General features: G+C 37.9%; 1 protein-coding gene across 12 annotated transcripts in view; it reads right to left on the bottom strand.

Moving 5' to 3' along the window:
- The window catches only part of LOC140485944 (ankyrin-2-like), an 850,179-nt gene that overhangs the window by 112,240 nt on the left and 723,014 nt on the right, over window positions 1-14,925 (bottom strand). For 4 of the 12 annotated variants that reach the window (XM_072584596.1, XM_072584847.1, XM_072584942.1 and 1 more), the window contains 3 exons: window positions 6,257-6,319; window positions 2,906-2,993; window positions 2,278-2,381 (listed from right to left, as the gene is read on the bottom strand). In XM_072584596.1, the coding sequence (XP_072440697.1) occupies window positions 2,278-2,381; window positions 2,906-2,993; window positions 6,257-6,319 (255 nt within the window). Of the gene's footprint in view, window positions 1-416; window positions 465-2,277; window positions 2,382-2,905; window positions 3,009-6,256; window positions 6,320-7,064; window positions 7,077-14,925 lie in introns of all 12 variants that reach the window. The other 8 variants (XM_072584513.1, XM_072584765.1, XM_072585304.1 and 5 more) reach the window with 4 other exon arrangements.

Raw genomic sequence — 14,925 nt, 5'->3', positions numbered from 1 at the left:
TTTGGAGATGATGTAATAATGAAAGGTAGGTCAGTTTAAGGGAAGAGAGGTCTAACCTTTTCTTACACTGTCGGGAGGCATGTTATGATCCTCAATGCACAATAGAAAAAGAGACTTGGAGGAATTCTTCAATTTCCTAATTCTAATTACTTGATGGGCAAAACATGGTGGCTTCTCCACAGGCCAAGGTAAAATTATGGCAGGGGATCAAGAATATCAGAAGCAGCCAACAGCGATATAGAAAGTAGAACCTTTCCAGCCTTAGCTGCCTGTCTAGAAGCATCCTTTACAATCTGGTGGGTAAGTAAACTGAGCCCACCTCCTCGGAAACCAATGGATGGGTGGACTTAAAATCCCTTCACACCCAACCCCGAGTTCAGATCCAGTCTAGACAGATAGGATAAAAATCTTCTCACCCTGCTGGCTGTAAGGTTCCTATGTCTTGCACCATCTTGCTCCAGTAGCTGAAGGATAAGATACAAAGGTGGGAGGCAGCAATGGGGGATTTAAAAGAGATCAATAAATGGGGAAGGGAACAATAAATATCTGCTGAGACAGAAACCATGACAATTTCACAGGTAGTCAATCATTATGGCATTCACTAAACTTATCTAAAAATGCAGTAAAAGCCATTTAACAGAGATATTGCAATGGAAACAAATTTATCTAGATCAATCAATTGTTAATGAGCAGTGTACTTGTAGATCCTCAATTCAATAGTCTCCATTGTCAATTATTGTGTCACAACCAATCTTGAAGCTTCGCTATTCTATCAGTACCCAGAATAATTTCTTGATTTTTCAGCTGTGTTTGAGTTTTGGAGGAACAGCTGAATCTCATAGCTGACTGAAATGCCAGGAGACTGAACAAGAAATAGTCAAGCAGACTAATCAGAAAATCTATCAGCTATAATGCTCTGTTCTGATTGATTAGCAGTGAAAATGTTGATTCTTGTAGTTGGATGCTCAGTCTCACACTTCCCGACTCAGTAACTTACCCAATTAACTGGCATTTCAAACAGATGGAACCCTAGTCAGCTGAGATATACCAACATTCCAATAGTGTTTTGTGATTAAAATTCTATTAAAAACCAATTGCAGTCATCTTGGCTCAGTGACTGGACCAAATAGATGGATGCTGAGGCAATAGGCCAGTTCACAGCAATGAATTAGGGTAAATCAGTTTCCTTCTTTCTAAAGTGGACTTAAATGGCTTATACTGCATTGGATTTTTCAAGATTTATCTTCTATCCCTTTATAATAGGACTAAATATGTTTATTCAGATTCATGCTGTATCAAGTTCTCTGCTGAAAATGCAATTGCTTTGAAGCCATGCTTAGGGATAATTATAAGAAAACTTATTGAGTCACCATCTACTATTCCTTTAAATGTTAGAAATTAAATGTTACCTCTTAAACATTAAGTTTGACATCCTGAACTGTTAGCCCTGCTATTAAAAATTGGTTACGACACAAACAGAATGCCTTTGTCTGGTGGTTGAATAGTGTAGGCTGCTGGAATTTGGGATATTTTTTATTGAGCGCTCTATGTCACTTGTTGAAGTCTTGGATGGAAATTCTGCAGCCACGCATTTCAAAATCAAAAACAATTATTTTTAATGAGCAGCAACAAATTTTCAGTTTAAAATATATAAACTGTTTTTAATTTCAATAATTAATCTGAAACTAACTTTAAAATTGTAAAGTTTATACCTCAAATAGTTTTAATGTCTCAGGTTTCACCAACTTTACTCTTACCAATCACTTCCCAAAGAGAGAGAACTGAATTAATCAAAGTAATATGAGTTATAAAGTACACTAAATAGGATGATATGGTGTATGGTAAGTAGTGCGCCGGTATTGCGAGAGAACTGAGCTCTCTCTTTCAGAGTGACCTCATAAAGAACAAATGTGAGGGAATGTGTTACTTTCCATCTGCTTGCTCCATATGAATAAGTGCCCTCCTTCTAGGTGTGTCTGATTGTCAGCCACAAAATCTATACATTTGTCTATATTTATAATTCACAAAACAAAATCATTGTGAAAACATTGCCAGGCCTCGAAAATATGCTAGAACTACATTTTTTTATAACATATAGGCTGCAACATTTTTTTTCAAAAATGTCACTTTCTTAGTTAAATCCAAAGAATGCGAAAATAAAGATTGTGGACATTCTCAGTGAATGCAGCGTAATACATGCTATTTTCCCAGCTCCTCCACAAACACATGCGCTGCTCCCACTTATGTTTACTTGCAAGATATAAATGTATGTCTCACCCTGAATGGATTGGACTTGATGAAAGAGCCACATTGTCTAAGTTGTCTCCTTCCCAACTTAAGCGATATGATGAGTCCTTGTCAGGGCCCTTGGCCAGAGCTACCTGTAATTTCAGACAAATATTCATTTTAGAGCTAATGAATCATTTCTTGTTGTGTAACCTCTGATTAAACTGTCTACATAAAGGTAGAATCCTTTCATACGTTTAAAAATAAGTGTATTTGAAAAAACAACTTAATTTCAAAATGAAATAAATTGTTTGTGGATGCGTATCATAATTTCTCACTCTAAGTAATATTAGAATTCTTAACAATAAAAGCCACTTAGTCCTAAATTTGTGTTAAAAGGTGTAGCAAAACACCCAAATTGTTACCACAGTCCTTGGCTTTCCAACTTTACTGCAAACAAATTGCAAATTACTCCAAAATTGCAAACAAATGATTCAAGACCAATTTTCGAATAAGCCAAAATGGTAACTGATTATATGGAGAGCAATAAAAATTCCTTTTAATTAATCAAAATATTATACATCATTTAAAAATTCCCTTAGGCACTTTCAAGGCATCAGTATGCATTAAAACAGCAAAACTGCGAGTTGGACTGAATCCAAGATGCAATGTTACATACCTGGCTACTTGTAGCTGTGATTAATTCTTCAATCATGGCACTGTCCCTCTGGTAAGGGCCATGGCTTGGTGTGTTGGACCTGTCTGAACTGAAGGATCGTAGGCTGGTGGGTTGTTCAGTTGCCATGGAAATGCAGGAGCAAAGTGATGATGTGATGGGATAGGATGGGCAGGAGAGTGAAGAAAGCATGCTATTAGCATATTATGCAACTTCCAGGGGACTAGGATTTAATGAAAAGAAAATAAAGAAGGCCCACTGGAAGAATTCCTTGTGTTTAAGGGACAAACTGCTCAATTCCTAACTACTGGCAGCAGTCAAAATAGAAATAGTCCCAACAAAACAGTTTAAAACTGATAGTGCATTTTAACTGAAGGAATGCTAAATTGTAACCTACTCTGCTAAACAAATAAATATGAGATATTGCACAGCGTTATGGTATATTTTGCTTTTATTTCAATTTAAAGTAATCAAGATATCCTAAATTACATAGGAAAATAACTGAAAAACTCGAATATTTCCTGATCTGTATTATCTGACATGAAGAAATCAAATTGCATTTGATAAAAGTAGGTAGCACCTCCTCCACTTGGAAAACCTCACAATTTAATTATTCAAACCATGACTGACCTAATAGAATCAGAAGGCTTTAAATGCTATACCTTTTGAGAAAACAATATGTAATTAAAGATTAACTCCAAAAATCCCAGTGTACTGTTGTTCAAACTAGCCTTTGGCTTTGTATAAATTTGTTCACCAATGTAAATATTGGTCTTTCTGTAGAAACCCCTGGAAGGTACATTGCGGCAAGTGGTGGTCAGTCACATTAGCCTTACATTAACTATGTGACTATGTTGTGTACCAAAAGACCTGCAGAAGCTGGTAGTAAATTATATGCAGATTTTTATAGGTGCAGTTATAATCATCTTCAACCCTGCAAGATCATATACTTGAGTCACATCAGAAAGAAGTCGTGTTTTACAGTAAGGACTGACAAAATTGTTCAAGTTGGGTTCCTCACAATGGCAACAACTTCCACTGTCAGGTGACACAAGTGAAAAGCAATTAAAAAAAACCTTGGAAAGAAATGGGAGGTCTAGCGGACCAGTTTCAACTTAACAATAGATTTGTGTAATACAATGGCAGCTTCGATCTCTGAAACTGGTGAAGAGTTCAAGCCATTTTCTTTCCTGTTTATAGAGGTAAGGAGAATTGAGTGCTATTATGAGAAAGAAGGCAGTTGAGTTTAAAATTTAAGGAACAACCTTACTGGGCCAATAACCATTTTCCCCATTCTCGAAAGATTTTATCTTGTAGAACTACAACTATTCTGGTACTCTTTGGAACATCCTGTCTCAGTGTCTGCCTTGTGTTGAATGTTCAAAACTCTTTTCCCTTGGCGATGATTTTTGTGCTCTTTTTAATTTCTTTCTTCCCTTTTACTTTCCTTTGGTTGTCCACTCATTATCCACTGAAAACATCTTTTGAGATTGCAGAGAAGAAATCCAGTCCCTTATGAGTGTGTGACAATTTTACAGATCAATATTACACAAAATGTGCAGAATTTTCAACACAGAGGAAGTATGTAGCTCAACTTGCCTATGTTGATATCTTTCCAACAAGAAAAACCTCTCTATTCTAATAATGTCCTAACAAGTCTGTTTAGCACTTCAACTAGAATCTCAACATCCGTATGATAATGCGGTTTTATTCAAGGGTAACGTAAAAATATCTTGAGGGTAAATTTCTTTCTTATTTTCTGGATAGTGGCTGAAATCAATGGAACAAAATTGCAGCATGTTCTCTGATGGGCAGGTGACCTGTTTTGCCAGATGACCTTCCACAAAATGAAACAAATTGCATTGCTTACATTTGGACTTATCTTCATTCCAACATTACAGTGAAAAATTGCAGTTGGCCAATGGTAACATTTCTGAGGGTTTACAATTTTACAGTAGATTTATGCTTTTGCAGGAAGTGATTTATAAACCATTTATGGTGATAATGATAAATAAGTGTTGTGATCAGCCATGTTACTTAATCTGGCTAGCACACAGTCATTTGTCAGCCATCAATCAGTGTCTGTTCTAGCATATTAAAACATTTCAGCAGGTTATATATATTTTAAATGTACAAAGGAACAATGCTTTCTCAGGTGACAGACTGTCACTTCAAACACAAAGAAATCTGACTGTACATAATAATTTTGTGAAATGGATAAGCTTGGAGAGAGTATGCTTGACTGAAAGCATACTTCAGTCTGATAGAAAAAATATTAGCTTCAGGAGATTTACACTTAATACTTTGCTTTATAGAAACAAGTTTCCTTATTCCTAGAGTTGGATTTATCTCTCTGCTAGGGGGTGAAATCACCAACAAGGGCATTCCCATTTATCTGACAAAAGTAAACATCAATGTCTGTAACTATAGCACCAGTACCTCCCAGAAAATCATACTAGCCACTGAGAATGCACCATGGGTGGATCTCTGGGTAAGAGCAACTGAATAACTCGCAAGCCAATCTGAAGTCAAATTCCTCACTGCAGATAAGGGAGCCAAGTGTGATATCACTGCAAGTAATTGTCAGCGAGCAAATTCTTTTAAATCAAAACAAAATAATTCTTCTCAAAATTTTACTGGATTTGATAAAGATGCTAGTAAGAAAAGTCTGATTCAGGAGAGACCCCAAGAAATCCTTGTGGCAAATAGCATCTTAATTTTTCTGAAGAAGGGTCACTGGACCCAAAACATTAATTCTGATTTTTCTCCATTGATGCTGCCAGACCTGCTGAGTTTTTCTTCCATTAATTTCTGTGTTTGGTTTGTTTCTGATTTTCAGCATTCACAGTTCTTTCATTTTTATTTTATTTAGCATCTACATTTTACTTACTACAGACTTTTTTGGCTACACTGACTGAATTTTTCTGGTGGTTTTTGATACTGTGCGGGGCTCCGTTAAATCTTTGTTGAAATCACATGATGAAACCTTCCTTCTTATAGGAAGCAGTTATGCCTTGCTAAGGTTTTGAACACAATATTCAAGGTGTCAGCTTACAGTAGATTCAACAGACAAACATACATCACAAGTCAAGATGTTCATAATAATCAAACCACAATCAATAATTTGTGCCATTGAGCAAGAACTTTTTTTCTTTTTTTTCTCTTTGTGATGTATTTTTTATTACCTCAACACTCAGGTTGAGATTGCTTGTGACATTTACCGAGTGACTCAAGTACAAATGAGCTCTTAAAGGGTTAAGCATACGCATTGCTCTTTCAAGCCTAAGGATAGCAAGTTCAGCGATGAAGATGTAAGGAAAAAGCTGAAGCTTTTCTCCCAGAGTTCTGCATTACCTTAATATGGCAGCTAAATAAGTCAGAGCAACAAAACCTACGTGGTTGGTTTCGGTATATAGTCTATGTGACATGACAAAAGGTCATTAATGAATTAAAAAATAATAATGTAATCATTTTCATATGTTATTAAAGCCTAAATAAAAATGTATAAAATGCCAATGTCTATAAAATAACATTCATAATTTCTATTAATCACAGTACAATGCATTGTCTAATCCTAAAAACAGGCAGGCAGTACATCAGAGACAGCAGTAATAGCACAAACAGTAAAATAGGTGATCACAGTAAACAGTAAAATAGATGTGACTGCTAGCAAGATGCAAAGAAAATCACATTTACAATTTTTTTTACAACAAATACCTGGAAGAGGGAAACAAATTGTGTCTCTGCAGCAAGACTGTATTCCTAAAAATATACACCCAGCAACCCACTGGCAGAGGAAGAAAAATATAAAATCATAATCAAGCTTCGACTCACCTCCCCCCCACCCACCCCCATTTAGTCAATCAGTGGTAGATTCCAGCTGAATAATCCAGGCTGCTGAATCTCAGGCCAGCAGTCACAAGAAAAAGAAAGGTAGTAATGGCAGCTGTTTCAGCATTACTATGGTCATATAGACCTAGCCTGATGTGAGCAGCTTAGCAGTGAATGTAGGAAAACAAGCGATGCAGCCATGAAAGCAGTTTCAGAATGCTAGGTGATTGCCTCAAGCCCCAACCCCAAGCAGATTTACTAAAGTGGTAAAAGTGGATGACAGACACTGTCACAGCAGTGTGACATTACTCTGGTGTCAAGGGCCACCTACCTGTTTACACCACTGTGTGGAAGCATATGAAAAAGGAGAGGGAAAACAGCAACAATGAAGGGAGAACGACAGAACAATGGCAAAATCCACAAATGCAGATGTATACAGAACAACAATGTTAACAGAGAGGAAAATAAACTTCTAATTTAACATACGTGTCAATTTTTTTCCCCACATTTACCACAACAATTAGAAGGATTAGAAAGACACAGACTATTTTTTCCTAAGGAAGCTCAGAGAATCATGCCAGAAAAACACAGTACACACAGTCAAAACAACACCGAGATGAATAACTTGTTAAAGACTTTGTTAGTAACAGGAAAAAGCAACATCCATTGCCTCGTAATTTTACACGCATGCTTGGCTCCTTGTTAAATGCCAAGCTATATACTTCTACCAATTTAATTTAGCCAAATGTTCAATATTCCCTTCAAAATAAACATTCCAATAATTAAATAATATGAGTTCAGTTAAGTATTTTCTCGACCAATGATTTTTCTTCAGGTCTGTCTATTGCTGGTCAAATTGGTGACCTCTTCCCAATGTCGATCAATATCACTAGGTAAAATAGCCGAGAATAGCAAAGACTAACTTTGCTTTTGCTTTTTCATCTCTTCCAGTGAGAAATAGTTTGACTTCCAATTTACACCACTCCCCCAAAGACATTGAAAAAATCTGCATTCATATTTTTGCATTTTTCAGACTTAAGATGTCCAAATTTTAAAATCCCCTTCTCATCTCTGTTTTCACATTCCCCGATGACCTCACTTGTTGCTATTTGTCATGTCCTAATATCTTCCACCTTCACAATCTTTCAAGATAACTTGCTCAAGTGTGGCCAGGGCACGTTTAAAGAAAATAAGGGGAGTTCCTTCGGTGCTTCTAATGAAGCTTGTTGGATTATAACCTGTTGTGTGAGTTTTAACTAAGATGTCCAAAAATGCTGTAAAGTCATAAAATTTCTTTTGAAGTGCAGACATTACAGGGGTTGCAACAGCCATTATCAAGGGACACAAAAGTAATCAGCTAATATATTTTTGGTATTTTTTGGATAAATATTGACCAGGACACCAAAGGAACTCCTCTTATTTTCTTTAAACGTGCCCTGGTCACACTTGAGCAAGTTATCTTGAAAGATTGTGACAGTGGAAGATATTAGGACATGACAAACAGCGACAGATGAGGTCAGAGGGGAATGTGAAAACAGGGATGAGAAGAGAATTTTAAAACCAAGACTGCAGGAAGTGAAATTTATGGTTTAAAATTTGTGAAAGCTTTTCAGCCCAGTGGTTGATGCCGGGGGGTTAAGGAATCATAGTTTAAATCAAATGCAGAATGCAGTTTGCCACAGACAGGTGGACAGCAACTGACTAAATTTTACAAGAATACATTTGCAAAGACAATAGAACTTTCTGAACGGAATAATTTGTTCCAAGTTGCAGGGTTTCTTCCCCTTACCATAAACAGAATGACTGAGCTGTAATGGAAAATAACACCTTCAATACAATAGAACATTTAGCTTGGGGCTCAAAAGTAATGAGATCATTAAGGTGAAACTGATAAACAGAGATACTGCAAAGCTATATTACTTTGGTGAAATAAATGTTTTAATAAATGCAAAGTACAGGTAAAGGGCTGCTTTTTCTCTCCTAAGCTGAGAAAATTTCAGAATCTGCAAACTTAATTCAGGTCATGGGGTGGGGGAGTCCCTAATACTCTGTTTGTCATTTGGTGGTTGTGCAAGGTGGGGTGGGGGTGTGGAACAGGTGGATGTTGGCTTTTAATGGGCACCAGCTTCATGACTCTGAAAACACAATACGGAAGCAGTCACATATGGAGGTGGAATGATTATAGGGCGAGCCTTGTGCCTCTGGAAATGTAAAGCAAAAAATAATATTAAAAAAGTATCCCTCTAGCCCTCAGCCCTGAGGCAGAGGCATAGATAGATGATGTCCGGTGGCAGTATTAGATTGATTGAATGATGACATAGATAGCTTTTTCTCATCCAGAATAGAAACAGTGGAGCAAATGATCTCTTCTAATGCTACAAATTTCTATGATTCACTCAGCACTGAAAGGACCTTTATCAACATCACAGTAATATCCTATGTGACTGTGAAAAACATAACCTATTCCTCTTTATCTTTCTATGTCAATAGTGTGATTGGAGGCTCATCTCAGAGTCAAACATGACACCAATGGTAATGATCAGTCTGGTTCAGCCCCGAAATGTTGACAAAGACAGGGCTGGAGGTGGTAGCTATGGAATGGAGCTGATAGTAGAGAATAAAGTGAATGTGCTTACTTTCTCAATATTTTATAAGAGGACAGTTCTGCTAATGAGGTACCACTGGACAAGCAATTGGAACAATTTTGAGAAGTGGAAGAGTTGAGAAAGGTTGTGAATTACAGCTGGGTATCCATAATTCAATGGGCAAGAATAGAATTAGGTGAGAGATAGTTTTTTCTCAGCCAAACATCAAACCTAATCTCACTTATTAGTGCTTTGGTCCATGGTGTTACTGGTAAGGCACATGAAGGTAAATCAGTGTAGGAATCTTGGAAGGCATTCAAGGAGCAGTTAGTGGAAAATCAGAAAATCAAAACAGGCTCACAAAAAAAAATCACCTCCTAAATTATGAGCTCCTTGAATGTTAAGGGTCTGATAAGGCAAAAAAGGCGGCTTTTTGAGCTACCAAGTTCAATACTACAGAAAGCCAAAGGGAGTACCAAAATTGTTGTGATAAAGTTACAATGGAATTAAGAACAGGCCAGTTTAACTTCAAGTGGTGGTCAGGTGAGGGGAAAACATTCTTGAAAGACTTGACTAATCATTTGGAAAACCACAGATTAAATAACAAGCATCAGCATGGATTGTTAAGGGGAGAAGTGTTTGATAAATTTAAACTAATACTTTGAGGAGGACATAAAAAGGGGTGAGATGGTAATACATTTGACATATTCCGCATATATTTTAGAAAGAGTTTTGACAACGTCTCACATAGCACACTGGTCAGAAAAGCAAAAACCCATTAAATTCAAAGTAAAGTGGCAAGCCAGTTCGAGAAGTGACTTGGCGGCAGGAAGCAAAGGCTCATGGTTAACTGGTGCTTTACTGACTGCAAGGCTGCTTCCAGTAGGTTCCAAAGGACTCAGTACATGGTGCCTGGAGGTATCTGGAATATCTTAATTCAAATTTAACTACAGGAGTCATAATTGAGAGATTTAGATGATACAAAACAATAGGTGTTTGATAGTGGGGAAGAAAGCTGTAGATTCCAAGAAGACTTCAAGGGACATTAGAGGTGAGCATGAGAGATACAAATGGAATTAAATCTTGAGAACCATGAGGTAATGTATTTGGAAGGGGGAGGGGAGGTAAGGCACAGAAATACTGACATGTGTACAGGAACAAAGGTACCACAGAGTGCATATCTTCTTTGGGAGAAAGGAGGCCAAGGAGAGTTGATTTCTTCCTGTCAACTTTTGATCTCGACTTAGGACATCTTGTTTGTCTCTCATGTAGCACTTTTACTATTGGTTTACTTTTGTTCTTTTCCATACCAATGTGAACTCTAATTGAATTATGATCAATATCACTGAATGTTGTATACTGATATCTCTTGCAACATACCACCTTTACTCCCTGAAACAAAGACTAGATCTGTTGCATTCTTATTGAGCTGCTGCACACACTTAATTCCTTATTATTTTTGAACATCTCAAAACTTTGCCTACATATTTGCTCTTATCTCCCTTCACTTTTATGTGATGTTCTGAGAGTGGGACTTAGACACCAACATCTACAGTATTATTGTGCTTTTAATTCAACTTTTAAAGCTGCAAAAAAAACCCCATCAAAAATGGAGATTTACTAATCCATCAAGCGGGAAAGTGAGCCACCAGCGTGGGTGTAGGTAATCATCATTTGAAATGTCATTCAGATCCAACCCAACAAATGACCATGCCTTAAATTTCAATGAATCCTTTCAAGAGAGTCCATGCCTTTTTTTTTATTGATCCCTTTCTCAGTGTTTGAAGTGACTGGTAAATAAAACTTATATGTATCAGTGAAATTTGAGGATGGGTCCTAATGTGAGCATGTTACATCATGGTTGAAAAGATGGGAGAATTTATTAATACACAGAGTATGCACGAACATGAAGTTTAGGAAGAAAAAATTAGTTATCTGATATCCCGGGTCAACATTGTCACTGTAATTTATAGTTATTTACTTTTGTAGAAGATAATGGCTTTCACTTGTATGTTATCCACAAATGGAACAGTGCAATAAAATCCTAAGAAATGCACCACTTCTCCAACAGAATTAACATTATTCTCAATTGAACTTGCACATTTTCGATGCATCGTGCATGATAACAGATACTCTTGTTTGCCCAAGAGCAACTTGAAATCCAAATAAATTAATTATATTCCAATTCCTAATGATTCAAAGTATTACTACTTTAGGTATATGAAGCAAAATAAAATACATTATTAACAATGGATATTATATTTGTCCCAGAGCTGATCCTGATGGTTTCATTGATATAACCACACACTTCCAACAATGCAACAATTTCCAAAGATGACCAGAGGTGTAGTCTTCTTTACTGGACAAGTATTACGTGCAAGACTTTTAGAAGAAAAGACCACTGGATCCTGAGCCTATCACGCACATAGGCAGACCTGTAGATGGCAATCAACTGGAGGTCAGTAGTTCCAGGACTCAACAACACTCCAGAGAAGTACTTGATAGAGACAAAATCAACAGCCCTGGACTCCCATGATGGCTGCAGTGAGCAGGGACAATGTTGTGTTGTTGGGGGCAGGGTGGGGTTGATAGGGTGTGAGGACTCACAGGGAAAGCAGGGAGATTGGATCAAGAACAACAGCAGTGGTGTGACTATCAGCAGTCATACACATCTCCCATGTACATGCCCTCTATCATGGGCATATTATTGCAAATTAAAGGCACTCTACAAAATCTCAAGCACCACAACCAGGTTTATAAGATAATTACAATTCGAGATTTGGTTTGCCCAGATGGGAACAGACCCTTAAGTGGCTGTCAATTGATTATTTAAAGGTTTTAAGCAGAGGCAGGATGGGAAGGAGGTCCATTGTCCCTTTTAACTGGCATTTACTTGGGTGGGGGCAGGAAGATGTTGGGTAACAGTCCTGAAGTGGGAGATGGCACAGGGCAGGGTGACACTAAGCACACAGACACACAAGATAGCTGCTGAGCCGTAAGTTGACCATTTGACACACAAGATGGCTGCCGGACCACCATATGGAGAGAGACAGAGCAAACACAGACACTGCTTGGAACCACCTGGATGCCAGCACAATGCACTCTCAGCCTAGTTGATTAGTTTAAGGCGGGTTGGGGAGAGAATACACATGAGTAGCGAATACTGCCCACTGAAGTGTCTGGGTCCAGTAATCATCCTTCTCAGGAAGAGCAATTAGTACCCATTACTAAAGTAATGGACTTCTTCGCAGACACTAAAATTGACAATGTTTGCGCTGAAACTGACAATGACCATGCTGAAATCAACAAAGGCTGTGCTGGAACTGACAATGACTGCACTGAAACTATCAACAATTCTGCAATGTTTACAATAAACAAACTATGTTACAAAGACAATAACCTCATCACTGACCTATTTTATTACAAAATGGATAAAAGTATCTTGACATGTGCTCTGGGTTGAGAGAAGACTCGCTGCTGACCACTGTGCTGTTGATGTCTTTCTCTCCCCAGAGCTCCGGTACTTCCTTGTACAATAAACTCTGTTGTTAAACCCCGACTCTGACTCAGAGGCTGGTGATTTTTCCCACAACAGTCTCAATGACAACCCACTTATTTTTCCAGGCCTTCGAGCATCTTCTTCACCTCCTGTGGGCCCAGAAGATCCTGTTCCATGTCACTACCCATCTGCTGCTGAAACCTTCTCCTATGATTTTGTTATATCAAGACTTAACTATTCCAATGTTCTCCAGGGTGGAATCCCATCTTCTACCTCATTTAAAATTAAACTTGTCACAACCGTTTTTGCTCAAAGCCCGACTTCACCAAGTCTTGTTCACCCATCAATTTGAAACTTGCTGATTTACACTGGTTTCAGTCTTGCAACAACTAAATTTTGAAATAATCTAAATCCCTACATAATATCACTGTCCCTTGGTATTATTTCCACTGGATCCACACCATTAAGATCTTTGTATTGCCCCAATACTGGCTTCATGCAGATCCCTGAATTTCCATGCTCACTAGTGGGAGCTGTACCTTCAGATTCACAGTCTCAAGAACTAGAATTCCCTCACGACCAAGCATTTGTTTGACCAAGCATTTGTTGAACTGCCCTAAAGTATCTTCACATAATTTGGGTGCAAAGTTTATTTGATAATGTGTCTACGAAATGCCTTGGCATTTGTTACTACATTAAAGGTGCTAATATAAATGCACATTTTTGTTGCTGGATTGATTAGGGTTATGTGATTGCTGACGTTTCCTTTCCCTCTCTTAAGCCGTCCTGGGAGCAACTGGAGCACAGAGCGACCTTCCAGCTGAGACTTGCAAATGAAGTACAGACTGGAAATCACACACTTAATCTTTTTGCCTGTATGGTTGAGTAAACTACCATTCAGTATACTTCCCTATTCAGCCATGTGGAATACAGAATGGAAGCATTGCCAAATCAATTGGCAAGATCCATCTGCTTACAATAAACAAAACCTGGAATTGAGGTACATTATATTTGAAATAAATGAAACCCTAATGTCAGTAAAATGCAGAGGCAAGGATTATAATTAGGAAAGGCAATTTTTAATTAATCCACAGAAAGTTAGTATGCCTTACTATTTGCAACTGGATACACAACAACACAAAACCAGAATAAACAGATACCACACCCACAAATTTTCCGGATATCATACATAAAAATCAGTGATTGACATGAGAATGAATGAAATATCTATTGAAAGAACAGGTTACTTCTGCCAAATTAGTTAGGTTGTCCTGAGATGCAGCTTTGACCTTTTCAGCAAATTGGCTACTCCTAAACTTGGTTTGGAACCTTGTCAAAATTTATGAAAGAACAGAGGCTTTTGACCCACTCACCACTAACAACAATTATTGGCTTTCCTGGAGAGGAAAGCCACAGTGCTCCTATCTGGATAACCCAAGTTTTAGTTAGGTTGTCAGCCATCCTGTCAGCAGAATAGGAAGTCCAAACGAATGATGTCTACAATAAACTGACGGCCCAGACTGGTAACTCCAGATTAGCTAAACTTGTCCTCATTTGTCATTTGACAGTTCCCACCAAGTAAAACAGAGTTAGGCCACACCAATGCACAGAATCTTGGACAGGCCTGCAGCAATCACTACAAATTCGTCTTACCTATGCAATGGTATGTTTAAAGTGGATGGAATCAGAGTGTTTTACCAAATTGTATTTGCTAATGTTTAAAGATGAAAGGTGTAATGGTGGAAAGTGAAGCAAGAAACAAGTCACTGCTATGGTCTGTTCCAACACGGTTGACATAGAAACGATGTCCCTTTGTGTGATAGGTATGTCTACAAAGCCACATTGCTTTGCAAATAAAAAGGACATGATCCACAGACTACGAGGCTAATAAAAGGCTGCCTGGATGATCCTCAGCATTATGCGAGGAAAGATGGAAGCAAAGGAAGATTATCACTCTGAAAAACCATGAAGAACCCTAACAATGTTTCCCCAACTAAAACTGCAAAGTCTGACGAGATGCTCCAGCAGTTCACACTGCAGCACGAAAACATGGAAAACATGTCTGATTACATTGGTGACATGGCAGACCCATCCAAAGATAGCACACT

Source organism: Chiloscyllium punctatum, chromosome 1, assembly GCF_047496795.1.
Source record: "Chiloscyllium punctatum isolate Juve2018m chromosome 1, sChiPun1.3, whole genome shotgun sequence".
NCBI classification, from domain to species: Eukaryota; Metazoa; Chordata; class Chondrichthyes; order Orectolobiformes; family Hemiscylliidae; genus Chiloscyllium; species Chiloscyllium punctatum.
This window is presented reverse-complemented; position numbering and strand designations above follow the sequence as displayed.